At 38.3% G+C, this 16,431-nt stretch overlaps 5 protein-coding genes across 5 annotated transcripts; 1 reads left to right on the forward strand and 4 right to left on the reverse strand.

Moving 5' to 3' along the window:
* Positions 1-4,426: 4,426 nt before the first annotated feature.
* Positions 4,427-5,388, forward strand: ATC70_008240 (uncharacterized protein; the record flags this gene model as incomplete). The annotated part of the gene is made up of 2 exons (XM_064827492.1): positions 4,427-4,629; positions 4,713-5,388. 2 exons carry the CDS (start codon positions 4,427-4,429, stop codon positions 5,386-5,388), a joined length of 879 nt encoding a protein of 292 aa, XP_064686776.1.
* Positions 5,389-5,490: 102 nt separating this feature from the next.
* On the reverse strand, positions 5,491-6,889 carry ATC70_008241 (uncharacterized protein; the record flags this gene model as incomplete). The annotated part of the gene is made up of 6 exons (XM_064827493.1): positions 5,491-5,626; positions 5,691-6,058; positions 6,117-6,124; positions 6,462-6,492; positions 6,551-6,747; positions 6,832-6,889. The coding sequence occupies 6 exons, from the start codon at positions 6,887-6,889 to the stop codon at positions 5,491-5,493; spliced, it is 798 nt and encodes a 265-aa protein (XP_064686777.1).
* Positions 6,890-7,253: 364 nt separating this feature from the next.
* On the reverse strand, positions 7,254-8,502 carry ATC70_008242 (uncharacterized protein; the record flags this gene model as incomplete). The annotated part of the gene is made up of 4 exons (XM_064827494.1): positions 7,254-7,731; positions 7,790-7,864; positions 7,921-8,125; positions 8,187-8,502. 4 exons carry the CDS (start codon positions 8,500-8,502, stop codon positions 7,254-7,256), a joined length of 1,074 nt encoding a protein of 357 aa, XP_064686778.1.
* Positions 8,503-10,431: 1,929 nt separating this feature from the next.
* Positions 10,432-12,018, reverse strand: ATC70_008243 (uncharacterized protein; the record flags this gene model as incomplete). Its single annotated transcript, XM_064827495.1, has 5 exons — positions 10,432-10,888; positions 10,951-11,364; positions 11,430-11,463; positions 11,540-11,894; positions 11,956-12,018. 5 exons carry the CDS (start codon positions 12,016-12,018, stop codon positions 10,432-10,434), a joined length of 1,323 nt encoding a protein of 440 aa, XP_064686779.1.
* A 2,127-nt stretch (positions 12,019-14,145) lies between these two features.
* ATC70_008244 (uncharacterized protein) lies at positions 14,146-16,268 on the reverse strand (the record flags this gene model as incomplete). The annotated part of the gene is made up of 10 exons (XM_064827496.1): positions 14,146-14,347; positions 14,406-14,511; positions 14,570-14,909; positions 14,961-15,203; positions 15,263-15,391; positions 15,442-15,624; positions 15,677-15,818; positions 15,927-16,042; positions 16,096-16,149; positions 16,206-16,268. 10 exons carry the CDS (start codon positions 16,266-16,268, stop codon positions 14,146-14,148), a joined length of 1,578 nt encoding a protein of 525 aa, XP_064686780.1.
* Positions 16,269-16,431: the final 163 nt, after the last annotated feature.

Raw genomic sequence — 16,431 nt, forward strand, 5'->3', positions numbered from 1 at the left:
GTTGGTACAGTGCCCTTTGCAGGTGTGCCTTTTAATGAACGGCTGTGGTTTCTTTGCGTATGCAAATTGAAACCTGCTTCATCGATAAAAACACAATTCTTAGAAAAATCCATATCTGCATCACTCTTATATTGTTCAACAATCGCTTTTCGTAATGCTATTACTCTGTCAGAATTTCTTGCTGCTGGTATTTTTTCAAGTTTCTTTAACGTAATGTTATGCTTATGTACTAAATGTTTGTGGATGGCAGAAATAGAGATTTTCAAACCCTCAAATTTCTCACAAAGTTTTAACTTTAACTCATCTAATATAGCAGTGGTATTCTTTTCGATATAGTCAACTAGAAATTTAGAATGCTCCTCAGTCAACTTATTACGAGGTCTTCCACGAGGTTTAGAATAAGATCCTGGAAGTCGTCTCTCAGGATCATTGTTATAAGTTTTAACGTAATTCTGGGCAGTGCGTACATTAATCCCAGTGGCTAAAGCTGCAGCTTTTGTCGTGAATTCTTCTTCGATTATTAAGTCGAAGAGTTTCTCAACTTGTTTAGGAGTATATTTTCTGTAAGAACCTCTTGTTTTAACATTCAAAGCCGTATATCTTTTTTCTCAATGGCATTGACTCTGCGAAGAGAAAAGCATCTCCAAAAAAAACTTCATTCTCTTCCTCTATTAAATCTACTTCCATATATTCACCTACATATGATAGAGAATCATTCCCAATTCGTCTTATTTTCTCCATCCATTCTTCGCTCAAACTGAAATGCTCAATTTCCATTTCTTCCTGCTCGTCATCTTCCATATAATCGTCAGATGAAGTGTCCATATCGTTATCTGAAATAATTTCACTATTAGTAATAAATTCACTAACGCTTTGCATGTTTGTTCTAATATTTAAAATAAAGGAGTCGAAACCTTTACGATATTTTAGGTTATTTTATATTTTTTTTCTAATCTTTTGGCGCAAAATTTATTACTAAGCAACGCAAAACTATTTTTACCTTGACGTACAGGATTTTTCCTCGTTTTAGGCGGTCCATTTTTTTCAACATGGCGCTGGTTTTTTATAATTTGCTGCCCAAATGCTTTTTACTTGGTGGCTAACAACCCCAGCTGTAGCAATTCTTTTGTAGCATGGAAAGAAAAACTAGACAAAAAGTTGGTTATTTTTTTTTAATGATAAAGAATAAATGATGATTTTAAACACAATAGTAACTATAACATTTTTCTTCAAGGATACAACGAAGAAAATAAGACATTGCATGACGTATCCACCCTTCACAATCTTTAGCAGTAACTAAGTATGCTGACTGGACAATACGAGGTGTCAAAGGACTATTTGTTGATAAGATCTATCGTTCCACACCGGCCTTCAACTTGGACCAAAATTCCTCTATGGGACTCAACATTAGTGAATAAGGAGGAAGGTATATTGCTGATAAAATTGTAGATTTTTGGCAATCAATCGCTCCACGAGACTTATACGTTTCGTAAACGTAACTCATACTGTGTAAAAAGTATAACACCATGTAGATACATAGTATAGAGGTTTCAGAATGATCATATTACATAATAATAATGGCAGTCAGTAAGCTCCTGGTTTAATGAGTCTGGTGTATTAAAAATTCTTGGAAATTTACTGTATGCCCTCTGGAACAAGCATCTGCTATTACTGTTTAAAAAGCAATAATAAACTGTTGTTATAATAAAATGTGGATATGAACAAAGGAAGATAACAACACGAAACTATACATATATTCTTCGTAACAACGAATGAAAACTTGCCAGTGACCACAGCATATTATATTATCACCACGGATAACGGCAAATTCTTTCCTTATTGATATGCATATTACACATTCCAATACCACACCTAATCTCGATCCAAATGAAAAAGTCAAGTAATACATAAAATTACAGTCAACGATACTTCCAATAGCTTGAACCTTGAACGATTTGAAAAGGTACATTTTGATATAGTAATTTTAAAAAAGATTTATTACTATAAAATAAACAATAAAGAGGTGGAGAAAAGCTAGTACACTCAAATATAACAGTTTGTAATAAGACAGGAAAAGGGATACGACGTCAGAGAGTGGAGAAAGTAGATAAAAGTAATAAGACCATCAAGAACAGTAACCAACTGTGAGGAATTTTGTAAGTCATCACTGCTTCGTCTACAAAAAAAAAGAAAAAAAATAAGTTCAACATATCGTTATACACTGCTTCCTCCACCTCGCATGAGAACCCAAGCCAATGATGTTCATCCGAAGACTACTACTGCAATGGTTGGTATCATGTTGTTCATCCAAAGGACTACTACTACAAGCATCTCATGCACAATCAAGAACCCAAGCCAATGATGTTCATCCGAAGACTACTACTGCAATGGTTGGTATCATAGTGTTCATCCAAAGGACTACTACTACAAGCATCTCATGCACAATCAAGAACCCAAGCCAACGATGTTCATCCGAAGACTACTACTGCAATGGTTGGTATCATGTTGTTCATCCAAAGGACTACTACTACAAGCATCTCATGCACAATCAAGAACCCAAGCCAATGATGTTCATCCGAAGACTACTACTGCAATGGTTGGTATCATAGTGTTCATCCAAAGGACTACTACTACAAGCATCTCATGCACAATCAAGAACCCAAGCCAACGATGTTCATCCGAAGACTACTACTGCAATGGTTGGTATCATGTTGTTCATCCAAAGGACTACTACTACAAGCATCTCATGCACAATCAAGAACCCAAGCCAATGATGTTCATCCGAAGACTACTACTGCAATGGTTGGTATCATAGTGTTCATCCGAAGACTACTACTGCAATGGTTGGTATCATGTTGTTCATCCAAAGGACTACTACTACAAGCATCTTGTTTGCTGAGGTGGTTAGGAAGCCAAAAGTGTGTAAAGAAAATAAAGAGACTTATCAAAAATAGCAGCATTATAGAATTCTTCGAGGCACCCATTGCTTTCGCCTATAATAGAAAAAGAAAAAAAAAGTTAAATATACGGTTGTTTATAAGAGAAACCGAGTCAAAAAGTATGGTAATAAACCTGCAATAAATAGCATCAAGGTGTGAGTGGGGTGGTAGTTCAAGCCAGACTTGGATCTGATGCCGTGGGAATGGGGATGTAGGTGTGGTTGTGGATGAAGTTGGCGTAGTGGGAAGGGTTTTCTTTCACCCAATCTTCAAAGGCAGAATTGTTATCAAATATTTCTTCTACAATAGATGTAGAAAAGTTTGGAAGAACACAGATGAGGTACCCAAGGTCATCAGATGTAGAGGCCATGATAATGATAATAAAAAAAATTATAACAAGTCGTGAACTAAAAAGTATAGGAGGCTTTATTTATTAATAACTGATGTGACTGAGGATTCAGAGTGAGGATGACGTAGTTTTTCCTAGTGAATAATGAATTCTGTTAAAGCCAAAGTTTTTAATAACCGAATTCAAGCCAGTCGAATCCTTTTTTCCCACAGCGCGTTCGATTACTTATTTTGATTGCTTTCGTAAAACTCCCTTTGCTCTTTGAAATCCTTTCACTACTACTACTACTACTACAGTCAATGCCAAGCAAACGAAAGCGCACTTCCAATGACGCACAATGGTGTCTCAACAATTCCAACACTCTTACGGCCAAGAATTTCGCCATTGAATTTGGTCTCACCGATCGACAATACACAGTGACAAGATACCGAAACATTTGAGTGCACACTTTAGTAGAGACAGAAGAGAAAATCTTCTTCAAGATTTGGATGGATGGAAGAAGTCCCTTGATGCAAAGATTTTTTGGAAAGAACAAGCAAGAAAACAAACAATAGCTGAAACTCGTGTAAGATGCTCAGCTTTTGTTGATGCAATAATTCACGAAGAAGGTCTACAAGGATCATCAATCAACAACGATGACAGCAATAATAATGTTGAAAGCAGCAGTAGCAGCAGCACCAACAATCGTGATCGTGGTACCAACATTAATAATTCTGATGATAGCAACCATAATGATCGTAGTATCAGCGAACGTAATCACAGCAGTAGCAACAACAATATTAATAGTAACAATGAAAGTAATAGTAACAGTAACAACAGTAATACTGGTAGTTGTAGCAATAATAGTGGCAGTAATACAAGCAACAATAACAATAGTAGTAGTTCAGAAAGCAGTAATCCGGGTACATCAACACCAACCGAAATACATACCCCGTTCATCATTAAACACGTCAATGTCACTGACACATTTAAACAATACCAAGAATACATTTCATCACACTACCCAACATTTACAATTGAAAAAGATCTACAAGAAATCATGGCAACGGCAAATATCTTGTTCTTGGCACCCGATGACCATAGTGATTGCCAAAAAAAAATATTCCAATTGTCCAACCTTGACTTGATGTGCACAGAAATGTTACAAGAATTAAAAATTCTCGATACCCAAGAAAACGAAGAATTATTTAACGACGACGAATTTATCAAGGTTACAAGGATTATCAATGAAGTTGCTGAGAAAACGAAAACCATCAAAACGGCCAAATTGGAGCTACTCACATTGGCGGCTTCCATGGAAGGTGGTAATAAAGCAAGCGTAGTTGAAGGAGTAGCAAACTTGTAAGTGTTGATATGGGAGTCATTGAACTGTGTGTCTGTGTGTGCTTCGTAGCTACTGCTCACTGCACTGGTTTATATATTAGATTAACAAAGTTGCCAAGAGTCGAGATCCTCAACATGGATAAATTGGGAGAAGTCGAACTACAAACAACATATTATGATGCCTTGTTATCCGAGCTTATTGTCGATCAAGATAAGAATGTTGCATTACGATGGCCAAATAAATCAACAGATGAGGAGCAAACTGATATACGTCCGGATGCAATTGTTTCAACGACCATGCAACACGACTTTGGCCACCCTGTTGGTTTCGGAGAAGTAAAGCCTGGCAACAGTTCTACAACAAAACATTCAGTATCACTCGATGTCTTACGCTTAGGAATCGCTTCAAAAAGGGCAATTGACAAGTGGAAACTGAACTCGTACTTTGGATTCATGATCAATGGATTTGATCTAACGTTCTTTATTACAAAAAAAAAAAAAAAACACGAAAATTGCTACACAATGCTGGAAATTGCGCAGTTCACTTATGCTTCGTCCTTATCGAACCTACATTCTTTTGTATCAATGATGAACTTGAACAAGCTGACAAAAGTCGGACGATGTTTCTGGAATGAATGTCATGCTACTCATGTTACGCGAGATGATGAAGCTGGTGCTATGGCGAATGATGACGCTGGTGTTGTCCCAGTATCCGAATTATATGCACTGATCAGCAGGACTTGCAACCGAACACTTGGTGCCTCGTCTAGATATTGAACTTCAGTTGATTACTACTATTCCTTTTTTTTATATTTTAATGTCAGCGCAAATTAATTTTTATCTCAACGCAAACTCATCATATTCAAAAAACAGTAGAATCTAATTGCTGCCATTATCAAGAGGAGAAGTACCGACATTTCTCTTCTCGTCCAAATCCTTCTTGGTTTGCTCTTCAATTTCTCTGATATCGTCAATAGTTAATCCGTACCATCTATCAGTCCAGCAAAAGAGTTGTCTACACAAGCAAAAGATGTGTTACTAACTCAACACATGTGTTACATGTCAATTTTAGTCCTTACCTGTGGAACAAGGTGAATAAATTATGAACAGTCTTTGCAATAAAAGACTCAGTTCTGCTTTGAATGCCAAACCACTTGAATTCGATATAGACAAGCTTGTAGCAGGTCATGACAGGCTCACAGGTCTTTTGCCACTTGGGGTCCACCAAAGGACCACGGCCAGTTTTTTCAGAGTGATATTTCTTGGGATCTTCATCAGCCTTGTAATCCTTGGCATCGATCTTGTCATGAGCAATGTCAATGATGATGACATTACGCTTCTTGAGGTCTTCTTTACTGATATTGAGAGCATTTTCTAATTCACCGCGAGAACCATCAACATGGAGAGTCTCATAGACGATGGAGAAGGCATCCTTCATGTAACCGTTCTATTGACGTAATAAATAAACAGACGCACAGATGCAAGTTTATAGTGAGCCGGCTTACCTTTAAAACTGTACATGAATAATGTCAAAATCAAATTAACTGTTAGCTTTTATCTTGGCAAATCCATCTCTTGAAAGAGTTTCTTAATTAACTCCTCCTCCCCTTTCGCACCCAAATCATCATTGGAATCCCGAGATTCCCGTCGATTGCTATTTTGTCTCTTCCCCTACCAAGCAGAGAAAAAGAGAAGCATTGATACACTATCGTAGCAACGAATAGGGAGGTGCAACCACATTGATATTCCCCCCTTTCAATTATCTCTATCCCTGAATGTGTGTCTGTCTCTCTCTCTCTCGCTCGCTCGCTCTTTCCTTCTCTCTCCCAAAAATGAAATGGAAAACTTACCAGTTTTACAGTAAGGATAGGCGTTCCAGGCCTAGTACGTTTATACATTAGATATTGACGTCCATACTTCAATGGCTCTGTGACATTACCTCTTCATAAAGATCAAGTGCACCAGCGGGGGCAACAGCGCGGACCCAACCAGGAACACGAGATGCCAAACGATAGATCTTGTGAGTGTACTGACCCTTTTCATTGGGCTTTTCGTAAGGCTCGTTTTTCAAGACTTCGACACCTTCACCGCCACCGGTAGAATTCTTGGATGCCATAGCAGTAGCATATAATTGAGCTGTTTCATCGTAACGTGTCAAAAAAAAAAAAAAAAAAAAAAAAAAAAAAAAAAAAAGATAAGCAAACAAGAGATGAGACTTACCAACTTGGTATTCTTGTTCGGTACAGTTGTTGATGACACGGTATTCGTTAATGATCATTGTTGTAAAATGTGAAAATATAGAAAGAGAGAGAAGAAAGAGAAAAAACCAAGTTTTTTGAGAACTGGAAAATTTATTTTCCCAAAAATAAGTTTTTGGTATTTCAAAGGACGTCTTTAACCCTTCTTTCTGTGCACATTTCCCTGATTAAGAAGCTTGCAAAAGTTACCAGCTTGGTGCTTGGCTGAGGAGGGGATACTTTGTCTTGTGTGCAATTTTTATTAAATACAAAGAAGCTCGGTATCTTGGCCCGTTTCATTGATGGATTTACAAGACATGACATGTCATTGACATTGGCATGATTTGACATTTATAATTTATAAGCAGATAACGTGTCATGTGCAATGAGGGCTATTTTGCTTATCTACTCCTCCTGTTCTGTTGTATCCACTGGTGCATCAGTTGTGTCATCCACTGTTTCTGTCACTATGTCTTCTGCTTCATCCGCCACTGCTTCTTCTTCCACGGGTGTGTGCTCAACAACATCTTCCGTCTTTTCCTGTTCCGAATGTAATGCGGTAATCAATTGCTTCTTGTCTTCCAGAACCAAGATCTCTGAGGGCTGTTCCTGGGATTTCAACCAGACGTAAAAGATTGGGTATTCAATAATCTGCTCACCCTTCAAAACATCCTTGAAAATATCGTTGATTTGATGTGTTACATTGACGAAATGTCCTCGAGGCGATTTCTCTTTTTTCAATGCAATATTAAATTGGTCAATACCCGCATCAATGAATACTTTGACTTGATGGCGAATTGTGCTGTAAGCGCCTTTGCCTTGAGGGTTCTCTGCTAGCAAGAGGTTTTCAAAAAATGCAGAAAATGGCTTGATTTGAGGGAACCTATGAGCGTGATGGTAAGCATGCTGATTCTTGCATGTAGTACAACAGAACTACTTACGAATGTTCCAAATATCTTTCCTTCTTATCGTTGAAACAAAAATTCACTTCAATGGACCAGAATATTTGTTTCAGGCTATATGCAGTAATGAGTTTAGATGATGCTTGCATTAATTAACATGTTAGCCTTACTTTTTACTATAGTTGCTTTGATTCAATTTGTTTCTGCTCATGCCAACGGGTAGTGAAGAGTAATGAATACCCAATTGATGTGCTACTTTGCTGAATGCTTTTGCTCGATTCTCGGCTGATTTCACTTTGAGGTCTCTATTTGTTTCCATTCTACTTCTTGTTATATTATCAGATTGTCTAGATACATCTTCTAAATAGGTGTAGTCTATATACAATATACATTGAGCAATCGCATTTCTCTTTCTAATTCATCATCTAGGGTTTACCACTCATCATGTGTGTTTCGGTATATTTTTGTAATGGTACATAGGCTGTCTTGTCTCTTTCTCCAGAGCACGACGTTTCTTTTTTGTGTTGTTTGACGCATTTTAGTGAACATGTGTGAGCTAAGCAGCGAGGACAGGTGTAAATCCAATCTCTTTCTTGACATATTTGACAAAGTTTGGCTTTTCTAATCTCTTCCTCTGTTAATTGGGGTATTGGTGCTGGATCCTCTACTTTGTCTTGTTGTTGAACCAGGGTAATTCCTGCCTCTTCCTGAAGAGCCAGCTCTATATCTTTGCTTTGATCGTCAGTAGACATTTGAATGAAAAGTTTCTATGCTAAAACAAGAATGCTAGAAAAAAATTTATTCTTACACTGGTACTGGTGGAGAGCTACTGCCTTTAATTCAACAAGCGATAGTCTTTGATAGTTATATGCCAAGTGTAAATGGATGTAGCCCGCATGGCTGGACAGCTTGGCTATGTTATATTGAGAACTAAACCGATTAACTGGCATTTGCGTGTTGGTACTATTCTCGCCTGAAAAGTCGGATGAAGCGACTCACTCTAAAATGCATCCCTCAAATGAAGGTCGAAAACACAATAATGAAGTACACTCGACATGCGTCAAGAGGCTAGGGGCAAAACGTACGTCTTTGTTTCTACACAAAACAACCTGAGTTGCTGCAGTTTTTATTCATCAAAAGTGTTGATGTTTCCTCCATTGAAGACTTAAAAGGTGGGGATTGTTCAATGTTACGATGATAACTTTGATGACTAGAATTAGTAACATGAAACTAGTCAGTCTATGCTGTATCAAGCTTTATACTACAATAGCCAAGAACTCGAGGTACCTGACGTATCCTGTTTTTGAAGGTTCAAGCTCAAAGTATAGAATCATAAACAGATAGACATTTATAAATTTCGTGTTAGGATTGGTCTTTAGAAAAGCATTTCGCAACGATTAATTTCAGCAGGTCAGGCCAATACACAAAACTTGCAATAGAAACTAGCCATAGCATGCTGCGGTAGTTTTTATTCTGTAATCTATTTTCATTAGCATCACAAGCATCGAATGCCTTCATACAAAAGATATCCTGGCCACTAGCAAAGCAAAATTACACTCAGCCAATTCATCCACCTAGATTGGATTAATTTTGATGTTTTTCGACTTGATCGATCTGTTTTGTGTAATTCGACTATGTACGTTGTGCGAATTATCCCATACACCCTTAAGCTTTCTTGGAGTGCTTTTCAAGGCGCATCCAATGGTACCAAGTAACATAAATGTTTTGAATTAACTTACTGAGCAATCTATAAAAACATGAAAACAGGTTTCTGGTCAAAAAGTCAAAATTTTACATATCAAAGTCCCACAAAGATGATTTCAAGGGTTACGTTGGATCGATAGAAACAATTTGATTCAATACATACCATAGTAAAAGTCTTCATTATCAAGGTAAAAAACGCGATCGTTTGATTTTTGATGAAAATCATGAGGGGTACCTCATGCTTTTTGGTCGAATTTTGGCCATTTTTTTTTGGTCCCCAAAAAGTTGAGCAAAGGTGTCAGTAAGTAAGTGCTAGATGAAAGCAATTATTTGGTGCTATTCTGACGATCTAAAACGGCCTTGAATGCGAGAAAGAGCAACTCAAATGTATTCAGGTTTTGCTGTATTCGGCACATTCTTGACTAAAAAGGAATAATATCTGTATGATACTTGCCCGTATATGAAGTAGCTACATGTATATGAATGTGGAGCATCACATAAGAATCAGATCCACAGATACTATGAAGGTTTTTTATGTGTAAGTGGAGGGTCCAAACGTAAGTAGCAGATACTCAAGGGCCATCGGTAGCGCGAGCTGCCGCTGCGCAGTTGACTCTCTACTTTCGCTTTGCTTCCGTGAGAACCATCCGAAGCGTAGACACACTCCAAACGATTAATATTTATATTCATGAGGCTTTTCGAACCTCAAAGTTTGAAATGCAAGCCTTAAAACTTGGCTTTCTGTATTATTTAAGGCTGAAATGCAACCAGATCACAAAAGAAGGAGCTTTCCATAAGCAAAACCACAATAAAGGCGTGTGTAGCTATATTGACAGTACTCAACTGTCGAGCTTTGACGCTTGGCATCTCACCATATTGAAGAGAGAGACGCTACTATTATGTTGATATAATTTTATTACATAAAAGATGAATGCATTTTGAGAGCTATAGATAAATGCACAGTGTATTGATAACCTTTATTTCTTTTCCAGATCTGCCAGTTTTTTATATTGGTTTTTAATGACAGAAACAGTAGTGTCTGTATCATACACTGAATACCAACCACGGGGCTCATGAGGTGGATCGCCAAGGAGATACATTCCGTATTGATTAGGATCTTCATATGGTCTACCAACACCACCATAGGCCCAGAAATTAGAGCCAGCATAAGGTCCACCAGCTTCAACTTGCTTGTAGATCTCGCTAAGCATGTAATCGTAGTACTTATCCTTGTGTTCAGTACTGGTTTCAGGATCCCACTTGGCCCACTGGCTGTTGGGCTGCTTCCAGGCGTCTCTAGCCATACCGAACTCTTCCATGACAATAGGCTTCTTGACCTTCTTGGCCCAATCAACACGAGTAGAAATGTATTCCTTGGCATAGTCTAAAGCAGCTTGAAGACCATCCTCTTTGAAGGGGTCATAGATACCCCAGCTACATAGAGTTTGTTAGAGTCTGCACAGACACACTATTTATATATACAACAATGCCTTTACTTTTCAACCCACAAATGACTAGTACAGTAATCAATGTACTTGGAGGCATGAGCATTCATGAAATCTTGCTCATCCAACTTGGATTCAATACCACCAGTGACGAGTTGCTTGGGAGCATTCGACTTGATGAACTTGGCAACATCATCAAACCAGTGAGCAGGAGCAGATTGAGGTTCATTAGCGATCTCCCAAGCCATAATGGTAGAGTCTTCATTATAAGCCTTGCCATTAAAAGTGTTCTTATGATTTTGGATCTTCTTGATATTGTCCTTGAACAACTTATCGGCCTTCTTGGCAATCTTGGGATCAGTGTAGAACCTGCGAGTCCAGTTGGTGAACTCATCGTAGGTGTAGGGGTTGTTAGTGGGATAAGGAGGAGTTTCACCGGTAATCCAGTTGATGTATTGAGAGAAACTATCAAACAAAGGTATCAACATCTTCAGTCGCGTAATACAGATATGGACCCGTGTGATACGTACCCTCCACTCCAATGCCAGAAGTTACCCAAAGTGGCTACAAATGGACGCATGTAAATACAAACAAAGATCTAATCAAATGTGTTGTGTGACAATAAACAGTGTATACATACCAACAGCTGTCATATTACGCTTGCCCAAAGCATCGATAAAATAATCAAGGCCTTGGTAAATTTTTTCATTGTATTTGCCAGGAGAATCCATCAAGGCAGGACGCATACGGAAAGGCTCACCGTCAGGGCCTTCAGTGCCAGTAACAATACGAACATTGTTCACACCCATAGCAGCAAGTTGGTCAAGTTCAAGGTCCAAGCGAGTACGGTTACCGCCGTCCAAGCTGCCCATGTTGATACCGTGCCAGTAGTTGACGCCACGGATAAAGTAAGGGTTGCCGTTCAAGGTGAAGCCAGTTTCAGTGGTCTTGACAAACCCATCATCGCCATGAGGGTGGTGTTTGTCGATAGCCTTCTATAAGATGTAGGAGGGGTGATTAACGCTGATGTCTCCTCTAAGATGACACGTTTCTTACACCATAAGCAGCTTGAGCCAGGAGACCGAAGATTGCGACAGAAATAGAAGATTTGATCAGCATTTGGATTGCTTTGAGTTTGATAAAGTTTTGTTAGATTGGCATAAATATGCCTCGTATTTATACTTGATGAACATCAGTAACACATATGCTATTAGAAGGGTATGGTTATTTTAATGTAAATTGTATTAACGGTAGTGGTAACATGTATAAATGCCATGGGAATAAGTGGGCGGTGAGCATTTCTCCGCGGCTACGAAGGTTTCTGTGAGAGATGAAGGGAGAGAGAGGGCAAGTGAATGAGTGAAAAAACTGGTAAATGGCAGGATCTTTTTTTCATTTGGTTTTTTCCCTGAACTGAAATCAGGGTTACAGAATGTAACACGAAGAAACCGAGCATCATATTGATTACCTAATCTACACAGAGTTGATATACATGGTGAGCACAGTCTATACTGATGGGAATGTCACCCACACAAGGTAGCCATATTCAATCCATTGGGCGTACAAAAGTGCAGTATGAGATCAAATCTATCTCACCTGTATACTTTATCCGCAGAAAATTACCCGCCTTTACACAACGTACAACTTGAAAGTATTTTAGTTCATTCTGAACTGGTTTCTTTTAATCAAATCTGGGTATTGCTGCGATCGGATAGCTGATAAACTTGTATTTGGGCATATCCTGCAGACCCAAGTTGTACCAGGCATATGCAATTGGCCTGGCTATCTCCACATGTGTCAAAACAGGAAAACTTGCTCGAATATGGAACAGATTGCTTCGACATTGAACGGTTCCAAAACTCTAAACGCCATTGCACTTTATTGGCTGTAGACCGTCTTAGTCCCCTTCACTTCCATGGAACCAGAACACAGGAAAGAGTATTCCCAATAATAATGCTTGAATTTCCGAGGAAAGGGCATCCTGTCTTGTACATGTGAGTTTGTACTTTGCTTATCAAATTCGCCAAACAGATTATGTTCGTATGTGCTCTTCTAATTCCACTCAGATCAACCAGTTCTGACAGTGCTCCTTGGCGATGCATTTTATTTAAAGCGTTTGTTACATGTGCGCAACTATCGTGCTGTAGATTGATTAATCATTTTCTCAGGATAAAATTCATGACATAGAGTCCCCGTATTAATTTTAGATGATTGTTGATCACATCGCTATTAAAATCCACTGAAAATCTATTTTTTCGCCTATTACTATAACGTGAATTATCCTAAAATCATCCTGTAATTCTAGGTCTGATTCTTTTATGATGCTTCTCGTCTGTATCAATAGAAACAATTTATATACAGGCCTATAGCATAACAGCATTACCTCATATTATTCCAAAATATGCAAACCACAGCAAAATCTGGATTCATATAATCCGTGTTTTCTCGCATTCAAGACCGTTTTAGATCGTCAGAATAGCACCAAATAATTGCTTTCATCTAGCACTTACTTACTGACACCTTTGCTCAACTTTTTGGGGACCAAAAAAAAATGGCCAAAATTCGACCAAAAAGCATGAGGTACCCCTCATGGTTTTCATCAAAAATCAAACGATCGCGTTTCTTACCTTGATAATGAAGACTTTTACTATGGTATGTATTGAATCAAATTGTTTCTATCGATCCAACGTAACCCTTGAAATCATTTTTGTGGGACTTTGATATGTAAAATTTTGACTTTTTGACCAGAAACCTGTTTCCATGTTTTTATAGATTGCTCAGTAAGTTTATTCAAAACATTTACGTTACTTGGTACCATTGGATGCGCCTTGAAAAGCACTCCAAGAAAGCTTAAAGAAGCATAGGGTGATTAGTATATTCTTATAGTCGAACCTGACAAAATAGTTCAATCAAGTCGAAAAACTATTAGAATTTGGCTAATCAGAAACAGACTAAAAGTCTGAGTTAGAATTAATTTTGGCTGGTGGGGCTGGATAGCAAACTCAAGGCTTTCTAGTCAGAAGCAATAATAGATGCTTTTGAAACTAATGGAAGGTAGGTGGCCAACTACATGGTAATAACGTTAACCATGCTATCTTCTTTCATAGTGTTGTATATAATAACGCGGCCCATCAAAATATTTGTATAATCAATTTCTTTTTATTTTGAGACTTTGAAAACGTCTAGTAGGGACTATAAATTTAATAATTGTGTAGTATATTAATTTTTATTAGAGTGGTATCAATGTTATTCTTCCTCGAAAATCTCAGAATAGTTTTCTAATATAGTTTGAACGACTTTAGCTTGCAATTGAGATTCTGCAATACGCTGACTATCATGAACGGCCACTTGAGATTGTGAGCCAGCTTCACTACTCATCAATGTGAGGCCAAAAATAGTCGCTAGATTCGCCGCACCCATTTTGTTGAAACGTTGATAGGATTGCACCCTTTTGAATGTGTAAGTATTGATCGCTTGCTTATATAAATATGGGGTAATGAACTTACTTGTGGAGATGGCACATCAAGTACTTCAACGTGGCATAGTGAGCGTCTGACAAGTCATTAATGACAGTGTGTAGACCAATAACTCTGTTTCTGTCATCAGGCAATTCTATCGTGTACTTATGAATAAGCAACATGCTATCAAGATTACACGAGCTGAAACTTACTTGCTGCTTCCAGGAATTGATGATACGAAGCTGAAGGGAACAAAGGATCAGGCAGTTCTCTGAACCACAGTTTTAACACACTTGTAACATTGTTGATATCCGATAAATCTTCTTCTGATATAGGGTTAGGATCGCCGCTCTCAAACTTGAACTTGATTTTCTGAATACGACTGCTAGTCCCTGAGAGTCTGTAAATGCCCACTGAACTGAGTGCATACTGCTCTACAACGGTTGCGCATTGTTTCAGAATATCAGGCACCATATCCTCAGACATCTCTGCTTGCTGTTCTAACGATACACCAAACACTCGATTGTTGTTGAAATTGGCATTTGTAGGCAACTAGATGACTGTGAGTTTGTGTCTTGTAAGTTACTTTCAAGGTCTCCTTACAGCATTCTCTTGTTGGATAAGTTCATTCTTTTGAATTCTTCCACTTCTCTCGGTGCACAATCTCACAAATTCCACCCAATCTGCGTCGTTTCTAATCTTTTTTATGAGTCCTCTTAATCCCGTTCCTTGGTCATTATCCAATGCTAGACCGTCTTCTGTCAATGCTTGTTCAAATGTATAGGCGTAATTAGCCAGTTGATATCGAAGTGCTACGTGGCATTCATCATCTACTGCTTTCAATTCCTACATTTGGCATAGATTAATCTATGCATGCACGCTTAATTCGAATGTGGAGCACATACCTTGAGCACCTTGGGCAGGTGTACTTCATAATACTCTGCATGTGTTTGAATGGTTTTCTTTTGTTGCATCTTGTATTGAGCATCAGCAGCATCCATTTTATTTCTGCAGTCATTCTCTGTTCTATCCAGCTACAGAAAGTTATCAATACACTGTAGGCAAACTCTGTGTAAAAACTTACTTGGGCAGGCGTTCGGCTAGATCTAAAGAGGTTCTTCTTTGGCGTTTGTGTAGGCTCTTGATTTCTTTGTGACACAGCACGGCCCCACTCTTCATTCGTATTCTCAAACTTTTGCTTGCTCTTTTCTAGCTGTAAGTCAGCATCTGTCACTAGTTTCTCGTAATGCATGCCTGCATCTTTGATCTGTTTCATCATAAGTAAAACCACAGCGCATAAATCAGGCTATTATCAGTACCTTCTTTCTCTCCTTTTCAATGCTTCTGCCCACAGACAGTAAATCTTCTGCTGAATCAGAGATAGTAGCTGCAAATTTAATACGTTGATTTCCAATGTTTTCGTGCACTTTCAACATGGAGATCCACACATCACCAAATGTCCTTAATTAAGCAGCAGTTTGAGTAAACAACCATCTCTTTTTGTTACATTGTGTCACATACACACACACACACACACACACACACACACACACACACACACACACTTACCCTGATTTTGGATGTGCCTTGTCAAAGGCTTCGGCTGTTGCTTGGGCCACTTTGACCATATCTCTGCCGTAACTTTCCTCCAGAAACGCCCTCTTCTTCAAAAATGTAGAAATATCCTGCGACATCCATTGAGTTGTTTTGATCTACAGTCGTTACTACTGACTACTACCTTGGTCATTTGTGAATCGCCCTTGACTTTTTCCAAAAGAGCATGCAAACCGCCCTGTGATAGTTTGCATTGTGAACATCTCGCAAACGCAACAATGCACCAAATGTTACCTCTAATTCTGCCATTTGATTGATAAGATCGTTTGGTTGGATATTGGTTCCTTCAGCAAACATGTCGACAGTCATCATTGTATATTACCTGAGAGAGATAAAAAAAAACAAATAAAAGGAAAAGAAAAAATGCTCCGTAAAATCAAGGAGAAATGTTGATTTAAATACAATCATTTTACAAAAACGGGCTTCAGGTTAAAAACTAATTGCCTTTTATAGATCCTAA

The sequence above is a fragment of the Mucor velutinosus genome (genome assembly GCF_035048745.1).
Source record: "Mucor velutinosus strain NIH1002 chromosome Unknown tig00001561, whole genome shotgun sequence".
Lineage (NCBI taxonomy): Eukaryota > Fungi > Mucoromycota > Mucoromycetes > Mucorales > Mucoraceae > Mucor > Mucor velutinosus.